Source organism: Lates calcarifer, linkage group LG8, assembly GCF_001640805.2.
Source record: "Lates calcarifer isolate ASB-BC8 linkage group LG8, TLL_Latcal_v3, whole genome shotgun sequence".
NCBI lineage: Eukaryota > Metazoa > Chordata > Actinopteri > Centropomidae > Lates > Lates calcarifer.
The window spans coordinates 11,289,841-11,308,386 of NC_066840.1; the positions used below are offsets into that span (position 1 = coordinate 11,289,841).

Below are 18,546 nucleotides of genomic sequence, written 5' to 3' on the forward strand. Positions count from 1 at the left end.
CAAGGTCCCCAGAACTGGGTGATTATACACCCTCTACGGCTCCTGGCATAATTTGATGCACATAGTTAAGCCCATTGTCTATTGTATCTGACAGAATGTGTTGTGAACTGCTGATTAGGCTGTTTCAGACCAGAAGATTCAGTTGTCCTTTTAGCCTCTGATTGTTGGTACAGTGTGTTTTCAAAGTGCTGAGTGGGCTGTTTCAAGCCAATGGGGTCAGCTGTCCCATTAGCCAGTGATATTACAAAAACACTCATTAAGCTTTTATGCTCTTTTGGGTACTGCTCGCTTTGTGATTCTCCTCTCGCAAAGGCAAGTGATAAGAGTATTTTCTGCTGCTACCATTTATGTCTGCTTCTAACGGGAGAAGGCTGCTTTCTCAAGGTTGGAAAAGGTCAGAATTGATGGAGGGCTTTGATTGCTGCAGAGAAATCTGAGCTTCAGAAAAAAATAAAAATAAAAAGCGAAAGGCACGAGAAGCTCACATAAATGTGTTTGTGGTTTCAAAGCCAGGAAAAGATGTGTTTTCATTCCATCATGATGGCGAAAGAACACGAAATGTGTGCGGCTTGTGCTGAATGGTACATGAGGAGAACAACAGACACATGGACGCAGACCTGTAAGGTTCAAAAGACACCCAAAGTGCCACTTTACTTAAATTTTCAAATTACAAATAAAAGTTCACTTAGTTGACATGGTGAAGATTTCAATTTCAAATCACTGAACATATCCGATGTTGGGAGGCAAAACAGAGCCTCGTCTCTGCTCACCCGACTTTGTGTGTCCTCCCAGCTCAGGAGCAGCTTCTTCCTCTAGTGTCCATGCACAGTCAAAACAGCCTCAGCAGTCCTACTGACCAATTAGTAAAAGAATAGCAGGCTGAGACAACGCGGATTTGGACTGTAGGGCCTCGCAGTTCGCTTTTCTACACTGCTATCGCTCTGCAATGCAACTTCCTACCTCCTGAGATTGGGAGAAGAACCAAAAAGACACTAGACAGCATCAACATAGCAACAAAGTATTGTAGCAGCCAAATAGGCATCACTTTCTGTTTGAGATGCATAGAGCTAGACCTGGCCAGGTAAAATCTCTCTTTTACAGAAACACGATGAGAAACATGCAACAACAACGACAATACATCATTAATCTCATTGCTTCCTGGGCTTTCTGGGACATTCAAGATCAACGATTAAATAATTTACAATCCTCCATGAAATAACAGAGAGAGAGAGAGAGAGAGAGAGAGAGAGAGAGAGAGAGAGAGAGAGAGAGCATCTCAGAGCCTGGGACTGTGGCGGTGATTTGCGGAAACATTGATGAACACTGGAAGGAGCCCAACAGTGGGACACAGAAGATGAGTATGGACCGCTGATGGAAGAACAGGGAAGGTAATCCCCATTCTGGCCTTCCTGGAGGAAACATATTTACATCCAATACATCAGCTATTGTATCTGGGCTCACAGACTGACCAGAGGCTCTGACATGGACATACAGAGATAGCAGAGGGACAGAATAAGTGGAAGGAGATAGAGGGAGTAGAGAAGTGTGTAAAGCCAGAGAAGTGTCCATGTTAGCAGAGGGTATAGGTCGCAGGTTTGGGGGAAAGGTAGAAGCAGAACGTGGACGGCTTGAGCGGAATCTACCAGGGACAGTTGTTGTTGAAATCTAATAGGTTCTCTGTTTTCTGTCTGAGGAAAGAGCGAAACACTTGAAAAGGAAGAGGTCGGATTAGGTTCACTGAAGAGAGAGATTTGGATAAGGGACGGAAATTACAGGAGCGAGTTCAGGAGCCAAAATAATGGACTGCTGCCAAGGTAACTGGAGGAGGAGACATTGGAATGGCTTCAGATCTGTGCTGAGTTAACGGAGCTTCCTGGTCGGCTGATGGCAGAGTAAAATGAAGCGGAGCTACCAAACGTAGCCGATCTCGTCATCCTTGTCGTCTTCCTCATCCTCGTCGTCTTCGATGGCTCCTCTGGGGTGGATCCGGCCCCGTCTCTTCTTCTGCCGGCTCCGGACGCTCTGTGATGGCTCCTCCTCCTGGTCGTCGAGGAGAATGACTGCTCCACCACTGCCGAAATCCCCTGATGTCTCCTGGTCCTCATCTGTGGGGGAGGTGCATAAAACCATACACAAACAGGTTACAAGCACAGAAAGATTCCTGTGTAACAGAAGCCCCTTTCACACAGAAATTGCGCTATATTACCATTAAGAAGACACCTGATTATGTCGCCTTTGCTTGTTTACACTGAACCCAAACAAAGCTGGTGTAATGTTGCCTCAGTGTGTGTTATTAGATATCGTGCCGGCATTCTGGAATCAGTGGCGTGACCTGTAATACAACAGCCTCAGTGTCAGTCAGTGTTTGACCCATCATGCTGGCTCTCCCCTTTACACAGGTGTTGATTCAGCTCTGTGACTTCCTCCAGTGCCGGCTTAAAGACAGGACAACAATTTGTACCTGTTATACAGAAAAGTGAGGTATAACGTTGCAACATTCCAACTTTGAAGAGGCTGTATAAAAGGAGCTAGAGTCTGTATGATAGCTCATGGTTTCCCTCCCTTTACGTAAATACCACTTGTAGCTGTGTAATTTTGGTAGTTCTGGAGAGATATACCTGAGCCTGAGCAAGGTTCTTTAGATCAACTCTCTCAAATGTGTCAAATTTATATTGATAAAAACAGACAGAAACCTCCCGTCTCTCAATCCTCAACCCAACACAACACAACACAGAGTCAAGAGGTTGCTTAACTAGCCAGTCTCAGTGGTGTCTGGCTGAGCTCAGCTACATCAAGTTATACCTACAAACATTTTGATTAGCAAGTGTTTTTTGGCTCTAATGTGGAATCTTGTGCACCTACAGTGCAAACAGAAGTCATTATCTCTGCTGCTGCCTCCAGCATTTTCCGAAACTGGGACCTTAAACCCCCTCTGACTTCAGTACAAAATTGCCTATTTACACCTGGGTACAAGTGTACTCTGGTTGAGTGGCACTTACAGTGTTAAAATCACTTTGGTGTCATTGTGTTTAGACAGCTGAGAAGAGAGCTTCTGCATTGCTACCTGTTTGTTCTGCGCTGGGCCGAATGGGAGAAGTCCAGGCTGCTCCAGCCTGAGGCCACTCAGCCAGAGTTAGATGAGCTTGTTAGACCAGAGACAAAGAACTGCTGCTGTCAGTGTGTGTGAGTATGTGTGTATGTGTGCATGTGTGTGTGTGGTGGCTGGAGAGACAACTCATCAATATTGGAAGCTGCAATTACTGGCTTTGGACTAGACTGGCATTCGAGTGAGGCGTAATCTGTGACTGTGAGTTGGCTGTTTGATTGGTAATCAGTATGTCTGCCTGGATTCCTTCTTGCTAATTATTGTTCTTTTTTTTCCACTATGAAATCCCTCGGCCATTGATTTGCAGCAAAGTGCTTCTATTGGCTTTTTGACCATTCCCTTTGAATTTCCACTGCTGCCTTGTTAACTATGATTCTGGCATATCAAAGCACTTAATTATATATATTCTTTGTCTAAATGCATCTTCACGGATGCCAACATCAGCAGCAGTTTATGGTGTGTTTATTCTCCTCCACAAGGTTCAACTCAGTCACTGCTAGAAATTCATATTTATAACAAATCTTCTGACACGGCTCTCTGCTGACAAGTGTGACAGGTTTTCCTACTTGACTTGCAAGACACCTGTGTTTTATCAAAGCTACATGTGCTAAATATCTGAGGCAGATAGAATCAGACATATGACTGATCGTAAACCAGCCAGACTGGCTCCAGAAGCATGCTTAACTTTATCTATTTCCTAAATGATCACTGATGCGTAGATGCCGGTAAAGATAGAGTGAGACAGGGTGAGATACTGAGCAGAGAAACAGAACAAACTTGCAATTTGTGTTTCAGTGGTACATTGTATTTTAAAGAGAAGCTCTGCTGTCCACCTGGATCAAAGCACTAACTCTGAAAGACAGTTAGACAAATAGGAGCCAATAAGGCAAAACACAACACATCCAAACTCCTAGTTTTTGGTTGCACTGAATTTGGGTGTGTGTTTGCATGTGTCGGTGAGCTCTGTGTGTGTGTTTGCTGTTGTCTTACCGCAGTTGGGGTTGCCTTGTTTTCTGGAGCCGGCGATCTCATTGCCATATTTGTCCACACACCAACACTGGCCGGTGCTGCCGTGACACTGGGTCGGCTTGAAGTAGCCCTCCTCGGTACAGCGAGGGATATAGGAGCCTAGAAACAAAGAGGAGAGGACGAAGGATGGGAGAAAAGGGTTAGAGACAGGCAAAAAAACAAAGTGATATGAAGAGAGAGAAAGCACAGAGAACATCAAACTGGCAAAGGTAAGGGGTAAAGTCTGCTCAGCAGAGGTTACGTTTACGTGCCCTGCGGCTACAACCAAAGTTCTTGTGTATTCACAGAGGGAGATCAACAATCAATTACTTCTGTGAAGGTTGCAGGACAACAACCATACATCCTGTTTAAGGGGAGGCAGTCACTTTCAATAACACTCACACAAACACACACACGCACACACAGAAACCCACACACACCTGCAAACACACACAGCTATTTTCTGTTACCTTCATTTGACCCAGTCTGAGCTCATTTTTCAAGCTGGAACACTGAACGATCTGTCCGGAGGGGACAGATGACATGTGTACAAAATCTCAGGACGTGCTCTATTGTACGTGTGTATTGTTACTGTATGGTCAATGAGTACTATCCCTTTTGCCCACTTGAGTCACTTTCAAAGAGATACAATTTGTCATGCTAGTGTGCATGTGTTTGTTAGCATCAAAGTTGGGCATTTCCTGAACAGGAGAGAATGACTGACAGATGTCAATCAACCAAACTGACCTATGAGGCTCTTCCTTCGACTCTGATTCTGGATCCTGCTCTTCTCAGTTTGGCAAGGCAGTCCTACAACCACAGAACACACAGAATAGTTTCATTAAGAGAGCTTACTTTGTCTTTCTACCAGCATAATGTAACTGAAATAGCCCTTTTTCTGCCTTAACATCCTCCTAAAGAGGTTCTGTCCTCACATTTACTCCAGATTTTCGATCTTTGCCTGAATCTATTGTTTACCCTCCTAAATCCATCATCCCCTTAAAGCGCCCCAGTCATGGTTTTGCTCGATTTAGCCCATTAACTACAACTTGTGCATACTGGACATCACTGCCATCAATTTCCCTAATCATGCAGTACCATGACCCCTAAAGGAAAATTTCTCTGTTTTACAACCTGGGTTGTATTCTGTTGGCCATCATTCCTACGGGTTATGATGACATTTTCCCCAACATTAATGTTAATGGGTGCGATCTGGAGATGTAGTGATATCGCTGCAACATAGCTCAATAGGATAAGAAACATGACCTGTCAGGTGACCACACAGGCTGTAAATATATGCCCAGATTTATCATGTTAACTACAACACATTAGTCAAAGTGGAAATGAAAACGAACGCACCAGAAATAAATGAATAATTCCTCACTGCCTAGAAAAACTGTGTGTGGTAGATACAGTAGGTCAGTATTAAACCTGTAAGAACCTACTAACATGCACAACTAAGAAATTCTTTGACAGTTTTCTGGTTTTCTTTTGTTTTTTCCTCCAAATAAGTATAGTGAGATTGGTGGTTTGTTTACAACCTGTCTGATCTTTTTACTGCCTGTATTCCTGTCACGCTGTGCTGTAGAGATGTCACAGTATCCCCACGTACTGCAGTGAAGTCAGGTGGTAAAATGTCATCGTAACAAACAGGAAGAATAAAATTCATGTTGTGGCAAAACTTAAAGTCAAATGTCTCAATTTCCAATCTAGTCTGTGATATAATATTTTTTATGAGAACTCAAGTAACCCTAATAATATCACTTCATACTTCTTAAGTTTTCTTCCCTACTCCCTCCCCTCCCCTCCCCTCTCTCACCCTCAGGTTTCTGGAAGCAGTAACACCACTCGTTGTTAGACAGCTTGCCATCCTTGAAGGAGTCGCAGGAGTTGAAGAGGGGCTTCATGCACAGCTCGTACTTGTCCAAGTAGATGGCGCTCAGCTCTGATTGGTCCAGCAGGAGGTCAAAGTTCATGTCTAGCTTGTTGAACATCCAGCCCAGTGAGTCCTTACAGATGGGCAAGATGCTGGTGTCAAAGTCTAGGGGAGGAAAGAGACAGAGGGGCAAAAAAAAAACTGTGAAAAAAATAAAAAACCCACTGAAGTAAATATTTTTGAAACATGTCTGCATCACTTACATTTCTATCTTTTTCAAGTAGCACACTGAGATTTGAGTGCTTGTGAGTGTGTGTGACAGCAGAGCTGAGATGTGTTCAGAGATGTTGACATTACAGAGAACAGAGCAGGGTCGCTGTCAACATCACTGCCAGCCCTCATGAGGACTGAAAAAGCATGGCCGTTCAACAGGAAAGGGCTGCACACACGCAAACACACAACCGCACACACACTCACACACTTGAACACATGTACATATTGTGGGTGGTTGGGGCGGTGTGTACTCACGTCCAGTGGTGGAGTCAAAGCTGTCAGTGGATTTGAGATCTCTGTTGGCGTCGAGGTGGAGAACTCCGAACCAGTCCTTCAGTCTGGCAGCCAGGCTGTGAAGCTCTGTGTCAGTGCAGGCTACACACATACACACACGTGAAAAAACACAAAATAATGAGGAGATGGGAAGTTGTCAATCTACTGTTGTCATCAGAGAAAAAAAAAATAATTATTTTCCTGCTCCTTATCAAACTTTCATTTCATTTCTGCTGTGTACTTTTTCCCTCTATGTTCTTCCTTTTCTTTTCCTCATCCAACTCTCCTCCTTGCGTAAACACAGAGGAGCGATAACACATACTGAACTGCAGCTATCTCTTGACAGTTACCATAGGAACCCAATCTGACATACACGCTCACATACACACACTTACAAATACAGTCAACACATTGGAGTTACATCTGCTGTCATCTCTCTCTGTTTACAATTTAGTGTTCCTGTTCAAATGAATGATTTTATCTGTGTGGTAAACTATCCCAACAATCACACACACACACACACACACACACACACACACACACATAACCAGTGGGCCAAGGTCTGAAATACCAAGTGTCACCTTGCCCTCAAAGGAAAAATAAAAGGATGTTTGCTGCATTTAATCCATGGTAGATATAAAGTGTTGGTGTCTTTATGCGTGATCACACTCCCCATGTGCCCCAAAAAAGAAAAGCTGATCTAAGCCTGTCAAGCAAGTCGATACTGCTCTCCATTCAACTACCCAAAGACACAAACCCAACAACAAATTATAATAATATCCCTAATTAAAAGTATACACCAGCCTCTGTTGCTCCCTGACAAACCCCCGTTCCTTCAGCCCTCTGGGACTGACAGGGTCTGTCTGCAATTCAAGCAGACCTCTGCCTCTGCCCGTCTTCCTCTGCGTCTCTGTCTGTCAGTCTCCGTCTTTTTTCTGTTCTATTTCTCTCCTGCATGTGATTGACATTTTTTTCCCCCCATTCAGTTCCTTCTGAGAGCTTGATAATGTGCCTGAAGGACAAGAGCCATTCTCCACCTCGTACAGAGCCTGCCAATCCAAAAATGCTTCGGCTTTGTTGCGGAGGGTAGGGAAAAATGCAGACAGAGGCTGTTAACATTCCTGTGGCACACCTGTTTTAAAAATTGAGAGTTTGCAGAGAAGCACTCAAATCATCTTGAGAATAACTTCTAATTCTAGGATATAGTGTTAGAAATCACTACTATCACTTACATACAATTGCACTAAATCCTGCACACACATCAGACACAGAGAAATAGCATCTCATCTAAAGTCCCCTCTGTCACATGCAATGAGTTACACACAGGTATTTATTCTAACAAGGTGAACAGAGCAGATTGGTCCCTGTGTGAAGACCTGGATCACACTTTGCTGTCAGTGGATAAAGACGTCTGCAGCATGACATCAAAGCAGGTGCGTGCACGTACAGGAGCATCTCTCTCTCTCTCTCCCTCTCTCAGACCCACACACACACACACACAAATGTGTTTTTCAGCAGGTATTTCCATGCTGGGCTGACAGATGTTGTTGTCATCTCTCTTATTAGAAGACTTTCTGTTTTTGTTGAGTCATACTCCCCATCCTGTTGAATCATATCCTACATCCACACATATATGCAAAGACATGCACACACCACACACCACACCACACACACACACATGCATAAGTCAGTATTCTATGGTTGTAGTTTGGGATTGTGTCATTATTGCAGCTGCTATAAAACAGTGGCCGCCCCAGGTAACAGCAGACTGGAGCTGAGCAGAGGACAAATAACATTTATCTGGCTGGGCATCCATGTGACATTAACTCTGGAATCTCAAGGTGGTCTGTGTGTGTGTGTGTGTGTGTGTGTGTGTGTGTGTGTGATATAACCCTTCAGGACCAGACAGATAACATTTCCGACTCTGCTCTCTCATTTCCACGGTCTGGAGCAGAGAAAGATGGAGCAAAATACCAACAGCTAAACATTATCTGTCTTCACCTCCTAAACAAAAATTCCCCCACAGGGCAGGAGCGGGTCGTGCGGTGTGTTGCACTTTTCTAAACACAAACGTCTGGAAGGCGTGTCCCCCTGTTCATTCATACAACCGTATGTCATCCCCACACCGTGCTTTCCCTCCATCATCTTCCTTTCTGCTCCCACTTGTTGCCATTTCAATCACTCTCTGCTTTTGTGATTCTTTTGTTGGCTTCTTGCTCATTTTCCCTTTATTACCTGTTCATTTCCAACCTCTCTGTCTCTTTCTTTCGTTCTCTCTCTCTCCTCCAGCTCTGTCAATTTTCTGAGACTCAGCAGAAGCCACTTATCACATGGGGCTGAACCTAATTCAGTCTCTCTCTCAGTCTAAAAAGACCACTTTGAGATGTCCCACTCTCCTATTTCTTTCTCTTACCTAAATTGCTTTGAGTGCTTCATTTCCCATTTCTCTCCTCACACATCCCCCTCCCCCACAGACCCCAAAGATTTAAGTTCCTGTTTTTCCCTTTGATATCCACTCCCTCTGTCCCCCCTCTACTTTTTCTACTTTTGACTCCGCTGCTCTCTCCATCTTTGCCTCTCAAGTCTCTTGGACTTTGCACCGTGGCCCACAATGAGTCTCGATGGACCCCCTCTTATCTCTTTTTCTCAGCGTGACCCAAATTGTTTCGGACAGCCCCGACACTGCTGCCTGTGTTAGGAGTCCTTTTGTCGGGCAATGAGTCAGAAAGCTGGAACTGAAAACATTTACGCACTGAAGGACACAACACACAGATAAAGTGGCCTGCTAACCAGTTCTCTCTCTTTCTCTCTTTTCTGAGCTACATCAGGGTTGGGCAGGCTTAAAGATGTCAGACACGCAAAATCAACATCAATGGCTTCCCACAGGCAGTTACAAAGATTACACTGGTACGACAGAACTAGATATGATGTGGGACTCTGTGTTGCTGCTGTCAGTAGAAAACGTGATCAGACCAAGAGTCTCAGAGTCACCGCACAGAAAAAAAAAAAAAGTTTGACTCAGACAACAAAGTGGACTCATCTCAGAGCTGGACCCAAGGTTGTTTTTACTCCAAAGCCTAAAAGTAAATTTACTTGGTGACTAAGACGTTTTTAGAGGTAGTTTGGTCAGATTTTTTTCTGGCTGTGGACAGGTTGCGCGGACCAAAGTAAACAGGTGCAAAATGCAGCAATGCAGTAAGGGGACTGTCTAAATGAAGCATTTCTTCTTTTTCACTTTCTTTGATCATCAAGGTGGCCAGATGAGTAAATCTGTATGTTCAGTTAATAAAGGGAAGTTAGATGTGTCTGAATGTTTTCTTTTCTTCAGAAAGATCAGGAAAAATGCTGATCTTCTTTCAGCAGAATCTCAGCCTCTCCCTGATCTAAAAACTGTGTAGGTGCACAGTCATACAGCCAGACTCTGTTGTTGGGATTACTGGTGCGGTGTGTAATGCTCACCGACTGTGAAGCACCCAACTTTCCTTCTCCAAATAAGTGAAAAAACAAACAAACAAACAAAAACTCCTCCATAAATCATGTTGGGTCACTGGACCCTGCCCCTTTACTCAGTCCAAAAACTCTGACATTAAACTTGCAAGCCTTGTTCTTCAACCTTTTGTTACAGGTATCCATCCTCTTTTGTGTACCCTTCACATCCACAAGTTTCTGAGTCAGCTTTGTTTGCAAATTTCTCAAGAGAAACAACTTTCTTTTTGTGTCCCTTTAGCAGTTTTTATTTCCAAGATACTGTTACTTCATCAGGCCTCTAAAAAACGTTTAGTTTCAAAGGGTGATGTGGCAAAAGGTTGGGGACCACTGCACTGAATGAAACATTTATCTGGCTGATCATATAAAGCCTCTGCCATCATCGGACAAAATGTGTTTCCATTGTTAATTAACTTTTTGTAGATGCAGGCACACGGTCAGTGTAGCAGATGTTCATTTTGCAAGGCTCCTAATTAATTTAGTTATTTTCCAAGTTGGAGTTATTTATCCAGAGCTTAATAATGCAGTGAATGGAGCCTCAATGGGTCCATTATTTTTTATGTGATACTGCAAATCAGACTATGACTAAGTGGTGATAGCAGTCCGAGTGAAATCATAACTGGTGCAACTGGCGTGTGAAACAAAGTGCAAAATCTGACCAGTTCACCATGGCAACCACCTGTCATGACTCAGCTTCCGTTGTTACAGAAACTGGACTGGAGGGTTTCTTGTTTCAGAATTTGTGGTTTCTATGTTTTAGCAGCAACTTCAACTGTTAGATGTAGCAAATGCCAAAATAGATGGCGGTGAAAAATTGGCAGCAGCTAGAAGCCTTTGGTTAAGAAGTTTCCATGTCAGATCTGCAGATCTGAGAGGAAATTTTCCTCTCTCCCTCAAGTATGAATACCACTGTATCCTTAAGCCAAACAGCTACTTCCTAATTGTTACAGTGGAGACACTCATGTGCAAAGAGAAAGTGATTTATCGCAGGGAAAGATTTGCCAAAGCCGACACTACCCATCGCAGATTGTATGACGGTGAACTTTTGCCCAGGATGAAGTGGTGGTGGACAGCCCACCAGACACACAGGAGGCATCTACCTGGGAGAAACTATCGATCAGAGCTGCAGGTCAGATATCAAACACTGACTCATGGCTGGGGGTTCCTCCCTCCTTATCCTTCTTCTTTCCTCTCTCTTTCCCTCAGACTCAGTACTTCCTTGTTTCTGCTATCTTTCATGCCTGTGAATTCAGATCAGTAACCGGCAGCCAAAAAACAAACAAACAAACAAACAAAAAAAACCCCACAAGCCCTCAGACACAAACTGACTGACTCAGACACAGACTACCTGCAGTATGTGGTAAAGCTTAGCTAAACTGCAATCCAGTGCACAAGATATAATGGAGAAGCAAGTTTTCCTCTACAGATGACAAAAGAGCATAATACAAAAACTCTTATACCAGACAACCAATTTTCTTCTCATATGCTATGATGACCTTGCTGAAACAAACACTAACAAAGGGCAATCTGATCATTTCAGGGTAATGAGTACATATAAGACAGGTTAGAGGAGTGCTTTTATTGTTGAGTTGATCAGAAAAGACAATATGCCATGGAGAGGAAGCTATCATTTGTATTTAGAAGAAGTTTTGTGGACAGCGGGGTGAAGAAAAAGTCACAATAATGAATCCCAAAATGAGGTAATAAAGACAAACTCACGCGCAATGCTGCCATGGCTTCTGTGAGTTATGCTGGGGCTGCAATTTGAGCCCTGTTTTTTTTTAGCCTATATTTGTTTACTTAATTAGCAAGCTTAAGCATGCTGAATAAGCTTTTTACAGTTCCTGTCTGCACACTATCAATGGGTGTGAAGACAACTATTACTGGAATATTTTGATACTGAAGAAAGCTAAAAAAAATGTGATAATTCTCAAGCAAGCTCTGGGGTCCTAAGGAGCATTGTTTTCTATGATTTCAAAGTGTATTTATGGACTTGTAATTGCAATGGACATTGGAGATAATAATATCCTCAGAAAATGTGGATCACACTGAATCTAAAAATATGCGTTTAATATCTCTGTGTTACAATTTGAGCTGAGCTGAATGTGTGCCATGTTTGCAGCAATCGGGCATGAAGGGTTTCATTGCCTTCAACGCCTCCACTGCTACACCAGTTGTCGGCAGTGTTGTGTAATTGTAAATTATTTTCTTTGTAACCATTTGTGATTTGTGATGATAGACCACTTACTTATTTACATTCTCACCAAGATGTAAATTCTGTAGGATACCCCAAGTATGAAAGATCACCCTAGGGATGGGTTGCCACTTCTGGTGGCAAACAAAGGGTTCCAAAGGCAAACAAGATCAAGGACCTTTTGTTTACCTTGAGGGGTGTTCCTCAGGTAAAAAAAGTCTAGACGTCCCTATGTTCAGGGTCCTTTGCCATTTCTGACCGCTTGGGTGGTGATTGACCTTTTCTTTGCAAGGAAAATAAAACTTTGTCAGCTGGCAGAAGTCTCTATTTCATTCTTCACCAGCAACTGAGAATTTCCACAACAGTTGGTAAGCAGGCCAAATCAGTCGGCCAAACTACAATAACATAACTTCCAACTCTTTTCCTTTCCCGTCACATAGTGTCTTTCCCTAATGTCTCTCCCTCCACGCCTCCCATTCAACTCTCCTGTGCCCCCCTGGGGCCTCAGAGATTGCAAACTTCTGGGACAAGGTGAGGGAAAGATCACGGTTTTAGTTGAGTACTGGAAAACTAATGAGTCTCATCTCATGCTTCAAGTTGCCGTTAATTTGATCCATAATGAACCATGAAAAGCTGAAGGGTCACTTGAATTATTCAGGTGAGATGACAATGGCTATGATTGGATGATATTTGTTTCATCAGATGTCCTAATTAATTGAGTAAAAAGTAAACCAGATAAAAGTTTAATTAACAAAATTTGTCCATCTTGTGTACGGGAGATACATCTTCTTTGTTCCCTTTTATGAATTCCCTTGGCATGAGTATACGACAGTCTCGCACCATCGCCAGATGCTGTGGTTACCATTAGGAGGTGACTGACTGCAGCTTCCTCCAAATTACATGTGGTGACAGTCCTACCAGGGTGGTTTAGGTCATGAGATAAATGTGTCTTCCAGACTTCCTAATATATTACTCCAATGATCAGGGGATGTTAGGCTTTGAATCCCTCCATGGGTCTCCTTTATCATTTATAAATGATTAACTAAGTTTGTCACATGAAAGAGAAGGAGTGAGTCTAAACCCAGACAGAGGAAAGGTGGGTGGTGATCACCTTGAGACATCAGGAGCATGGTCTGATCAGATCAAGATAAAAGACAGATGGAAAGAGAGAGAGGAGAGATTGGGGGGGTAGGGGGTGGGGGTGGCGGAGTGAGGTGACACTTCTTAACAAGGTAACAGAAGGAGAAAGAAATGGACTTAGACAGTTGGATGGGAGATATGAGGAAGATAGAAGGTCAGATTCATTAAAAAGATACAAGGGTGTGTTTGATTTTCTTTGCCCCAAGCTATCGGCTCGCAGAACAATCTCACCGGCATTGAGTTAAGGTTAGCCCAGATAATGATCAGTAATACACTGTCTGCACGGACAGGGAGACAGGTAGCAGAGAGACAGGTATAAAGAGAGAGCCAGAGAGAGAGAATCAGTTTAAGCTTTAACCCGAAGAATTTATTAGTAGGACTTGGATTTAGGTCAGGTTTTGAATGAGGTTTACATTTGGGTTAATGTAAAAGCTAAGCTTGAGTGACAACAAACAGCCCTTGAATCAAATCCAAAAAATGAATTTGTCATTGCCTTTCAAAATACAAAAGACAGTTTCAAAAGCAAATCATATGAAAGTTTTCTGAACTGACATGTCTCTTGTTAAAGGCCCTGCAAACCCACTAATAACATTTACTATGGCTTTGTTTTATTCAGGTGTCCCAGTAAGTCATGACAGTGTGACAGTGAGTCAGCATGCACAACGCCAGGACCCTAAAACTGAGGCAGCTAAATGCAATTAAGCCATCATTCATTTTAAGATTCACACATGCTTTTCCTGCTGTGACATGTCAAAATGGTATTCTGTGAAAAAGGCCTATTACATGAGGTCACTGAAGTCCATGTCGGAGATGTCAATCAAACAGTCTTTACCCACTCAAACAGTCTGGGCTAATGAGGCAAAATAAGTGAAAACACCACTTCAGGTGAACAATGGGTGTAGTAACTTCATGCAATGTCAGCAGAATGGGAAGAATAGGAAAATCCTCTGTTATTCCAACTTCGCAAGGAATTAATTCCACTGCTATCCTTGTACTCACACTGGAGAGACAGCCAAAATTAGCTGCTTTTGCTGTGTTTCTTATTCAGAGAAGTTTGCCAACGACCAGATACAGTTCCTTTTGAATTCACCTGAATTGATTGTATAAGTGTCAATACTGGATTTTATTACCTGCTGGTAATAGTGGTCTTGTAGACATTTTACCACCAGTTTGCTGACACCTCTGTAATTCTTTTCACCAAGTGGGATGTTTGCAACTGTTGTAATTACAGCCTGATAATATCTGATATGACCGACCATCCATTAGGTATACCTTATCCTTTGATGGTTGTGGGCAAACTCCACTCAGCTGTGAAACAAGCCCGGACCGAGAACCTTCTTGCTGTGAGATGACAGTGCTAACCACTGCACCACCATGCCTCCCATATATGAATGTGTCATGGTTTAAAAACATTAGCTGTTGGTAGGAGAGGAGATGCAAACGTTCTTTGTCCAACCATCCTCCTGGCATCCTCCCTAAGAGGCTTTGCATCACCATAACAACATCCCAGCCACATGGGCAGCTTGTCAGGAAACCAAACATAATTTGTTTTAAGTGTTTGAACAAATGACCAATGCAGCTTTTTTGGTGAGGACAGTCTCAGTAGGACATACTAGAAATGCTCTACAGGCGCTCTTCACACTAGTCAGCACTCTGGAAAAAATCCCTAAGCTATTGGCATGTGTTAGGAGAGGATAGGAAGTGTGGCGGCAGAAGAGAGAACACAATCTGTCCTCCTGTGCGCTCTCTGTGGAGCTGTGAGACAGAATTGCCAGGAAAAATTTAATTTAGTGAGGGGACTCAGCCCATTCAGCCTCTAACAGTTCTCTTTGTTTTGTCGATGTCTTTGTTCAACAGTAGCTGAGAAAAAATAAACTATTATTGTTTTAAGAAAAAAAAAACATTGACCATAACCAGTACTGACTCAAGCCTTTACCACAGACATGATCGCTTTGTGTCAGCTTGAGTCACTGTTTTATTTGAGAGTGATGTTCAACGTCACAACAATGCTGCCTCAGGGGTGGACGACAGATCAAATTAAATCTCAATGAGTTTGTGTCAATGTGTTAACCTTTGCTGACAAACAGGCAAGTAGCAACATTGGATTTTCTTAATTAGTCATTAAAATGTAGATTATAGAAAAATCAGCAACATATACAATTAACCTGTAATTATGGCTATAATGACAATTTATCAGATTTTTCAACTCCAGACAGTGTCTACTGTTTGCCTTTTGTAGGTTACAATACTGTCCAGATTTTGTAGGATCCATTTGTGCCAAATAGACACCAACTTGACCTGATGTCAAAAGATAAGGAAAGGGTTCCACTCTATTTGTAATGGAGAGATCAGATGAGAGAGCCAGGAGACACAGTGTGGAAGAGATGTGACTGACACACACCCCATAACAGCCAGAGAAAAATAAAGGATATTAGCAGTTGATGCAAAGGTACTCAAAAAGTATGATATTAGAAGCCTTCCACTCTGCCTCGTCAGATAAGAAACAATATTTGCCCTGCACTCCCAATAAACAGCAGCCTATACTTTTCATCTCACAGCTATTAATCAAAATCGAGGCAGTGAATGAAAGAGAAGATGGAAGAACAGATTCACCTGTGCGAGGTTCTGGATACCTTTGCAATAATTCTGTCTCTTCCTTGACTTCTACTTCTTTTCTCATAAGAAAATCAACTATTTTCAACAAGTCAAACAGTTTCCTACTGTATGTTTAGTCTGTGAACTCTGTTGTTTCTTTGACACATAGTAGTTGGCTATATAAACAGACTGATTCATGCATTAGTATTTCTCTGCAGACACAAAACTCTTCATCACATATACTTATAGTCATTCAGAAATAACACATATTCTTTATAACTATTCTGGTGAAGATACGCTGCTGTACCTCTCATTAAAGTCAAATTACCTCTGTGCTTCAAATAATGTCAGTGTCTGCATATGTGCTTAGGGGCATTTTCATCTTTAATGGTTAGTTGATAGTACTGTAGAGCAGTAGATGGGAAACCTGTATGAAGATAAAGAAACATTTATTGTATTTGTCAGTCCAAACTCAAAAGATTAACCAACTGTCTCTTCCAGTTATCTTCAGATGTAAAGCTACATATTGTACATATTAGTGTAAGCTTTGAATCAGTCCTTGAAAAAAATCAGCTGTAGAAAATGTAGCGTCTTCCAGTTAAGAAAATCTCTTCCTCCAAGTCCAAATTCTGAATGTGAATATATAATGCATAAATATACTGCATAAAATAATACCCTCAAAAATTCCAACACTGTAGCAAGTAGTGCCTACATCATTGTAGGCTACACTACTTCCTGCTAACAATCCCATGAAACAATGCTTCACATTTGATTGATGTGAGAATTACAGTTGAGCTACACTATGCCCATGGGTGTTGCCAGACAGTATAAATGAGCTGTGCCCTAGAATAAATGCCAAGAATAATTCTCAAAAACAATAAATATTTATTATTGCATTCATTCAGATAATTGTGACATACTAACGGGAAAAGAATATATGTATTTCTACTCAAACGTGTAGCAAGAGTGTTGACTCCAAATAGAAGCTAAAGCCCACCTGTGCTGGTGCGTGACACTGAGTGCAGTTTGAGGTCTGGTAATGTGACACAACAACAGCAGTGTTTCCCCTACCCACGAATGCATCAGCTCACAAGAGCAGAAGAGCCGCAGAGGAGATGGGTTGACAACTTGCCAGGTTAAGTGCAAGCATTACAAGTCTGTAAAATCGTAGATGGACAGACGCCTACCGCAAATGTTGGAAAAGTCCACAATAAACTCAGACCACAATGCGGTGGGGGGCCTGTGCCCCAGTAGAGCTTTATGCCGAACAATGCCCCTGACTACACCTATGGCAATGATTAATAAATGTCTAAAATATCTATTTACTACTACTTCTTCTTCAGTGCTAAATAAGAAGTATTGAGTAAATGTATGTCAGAGTCTCTGCAGCACACCGATCAGTAAATTCAAAACATACATGTCATGTCATGAATGATTCAGTGTTGATTTAACCTGTAATAACCAGGAAATGATAATTCATGTTTTCATCTTTTGGCACCTTAATTGGTGCCTAGTGTAAAAGTAAGGGATTAAAATAAAAAAGTCAGATGAAAATAATTTACTATGGTGATTAAACTAAACATTATTCTGGTAATTAAAGAAAAAAACAAAACAAAAAAATAAATAAACTAAATTAAATAAATAAAGTGTTCTAAATATTTTAACTAAGGGGGAAAAAATCGCCTTTGTGTCTTTTTAGTTTCGTGTATATTGTTTGATTGTTTGATTGGTTACCTTTGGTGTCAGTCAGAACACCTGTGGTAATTGGCCATAGATAAGGAAGAGAAAGGTAGAGGGCGGGGTTAATAACAACAACACAGTCGGAGAAAAAACGTGAAGAAACGAGATTCGAATGGGGAGAGTGAAACACGGAGCGGAAGAAGTGATGAGAAACGTCAGTGTAGATGGCCTGACAGTCTGTACGTTAGAGAGGAGAACTGTAGCTGTAGACGTTAAGCACATTTCTTTAGAGAAAGAGCGTTTGTGCAAGTCTGTCTGTGTTAACTTTAGCTGAACTTTGGCTGAAGTCAGTGATGTTGCCAGACGAGAGGACCCCATTGCCAACCGGAAAGGACTGCTTTGTATTTCCTGGGGAGTGTTCTGGTCATTACGAGGATTTTCATCTCCGCTGCGATCTGGTTTCATCTTTTAGGCCACAACCTGCTGTTCCTCCAGGACCAGGACTGATACCAAAGTGTGAGTTAGACTTCTGTTTCTCTCTCTCTCTCTCTCTCTCTCTCTCTCTCTCTCTCTCTCTCTCTCTCTCTGTTGATTTGAATTTTCTAACTGCTCTAAAGAATTAGTGGAAAAGAAAGGGAGAAATAAAGCTTTTGTTAAGGAGCTCTGAGAAATTTAAGTTTTGTGCTATAATATTTGTGCATTTTTTGCAAGGTAATTAATTTATTGATAAAGGTGGTTTAACGTTATTTTTTAATGTTATTTGTTATATATTTGTAGTTCTGTCATGCAGTAAACTGTTATTCCCTCTTATCCTAGAGAGTTGTCTGGGGTCACTTATCTAAAATACAGTATAGTAGATGTGAGTACTGCTAACTGTTTATTAGCTGGGTATTATGAGTTCCACGCAAAACAGGT

At 42.1% G+C, this 18,546-nt stretch overlaps 1 protein-coding gene across 2 annotated transcripts in view; it reads right to left on the minus strand.

Annotated features, from left to right (window-relative positions):
- Positions 1-620: 620 nt before the first annotated feature.
- The window catches only part of LOC108899178 (testican-1), a 96,341-nt gene continuing 78,415 nt past the window's right edge, over positions 621-18,546 (minus strand). For both annotated transcript variants that reach the window (XM_051072292.1, XM_051072291.1), the window contains exons 8-12: positions 6,519-6,638; positions 5,934-6,155; positions 4,862-4,924; positions 4,097-4,234; positions 621-2,105 (exon numbers count right to left, since the gene is read on the minus strand). In XM_051072292.1, the coding sequence (XP_050928249.1) occupies positions 1,909-2,105; positions 4,097-4,234; positions 4,862-4,924; positions 5,934-6,155; positions 6,519-6,638 (740 nt within the window). In that variant the 3' untranslated portion in view covers positions 621-1,908. The remainder of the gene's footprint in view (positions 2,106-4,096; positions 4,235-4,861; positions 4,925-5,933; positions 6,156-6,518; positions 6,639-18,546) is intronic.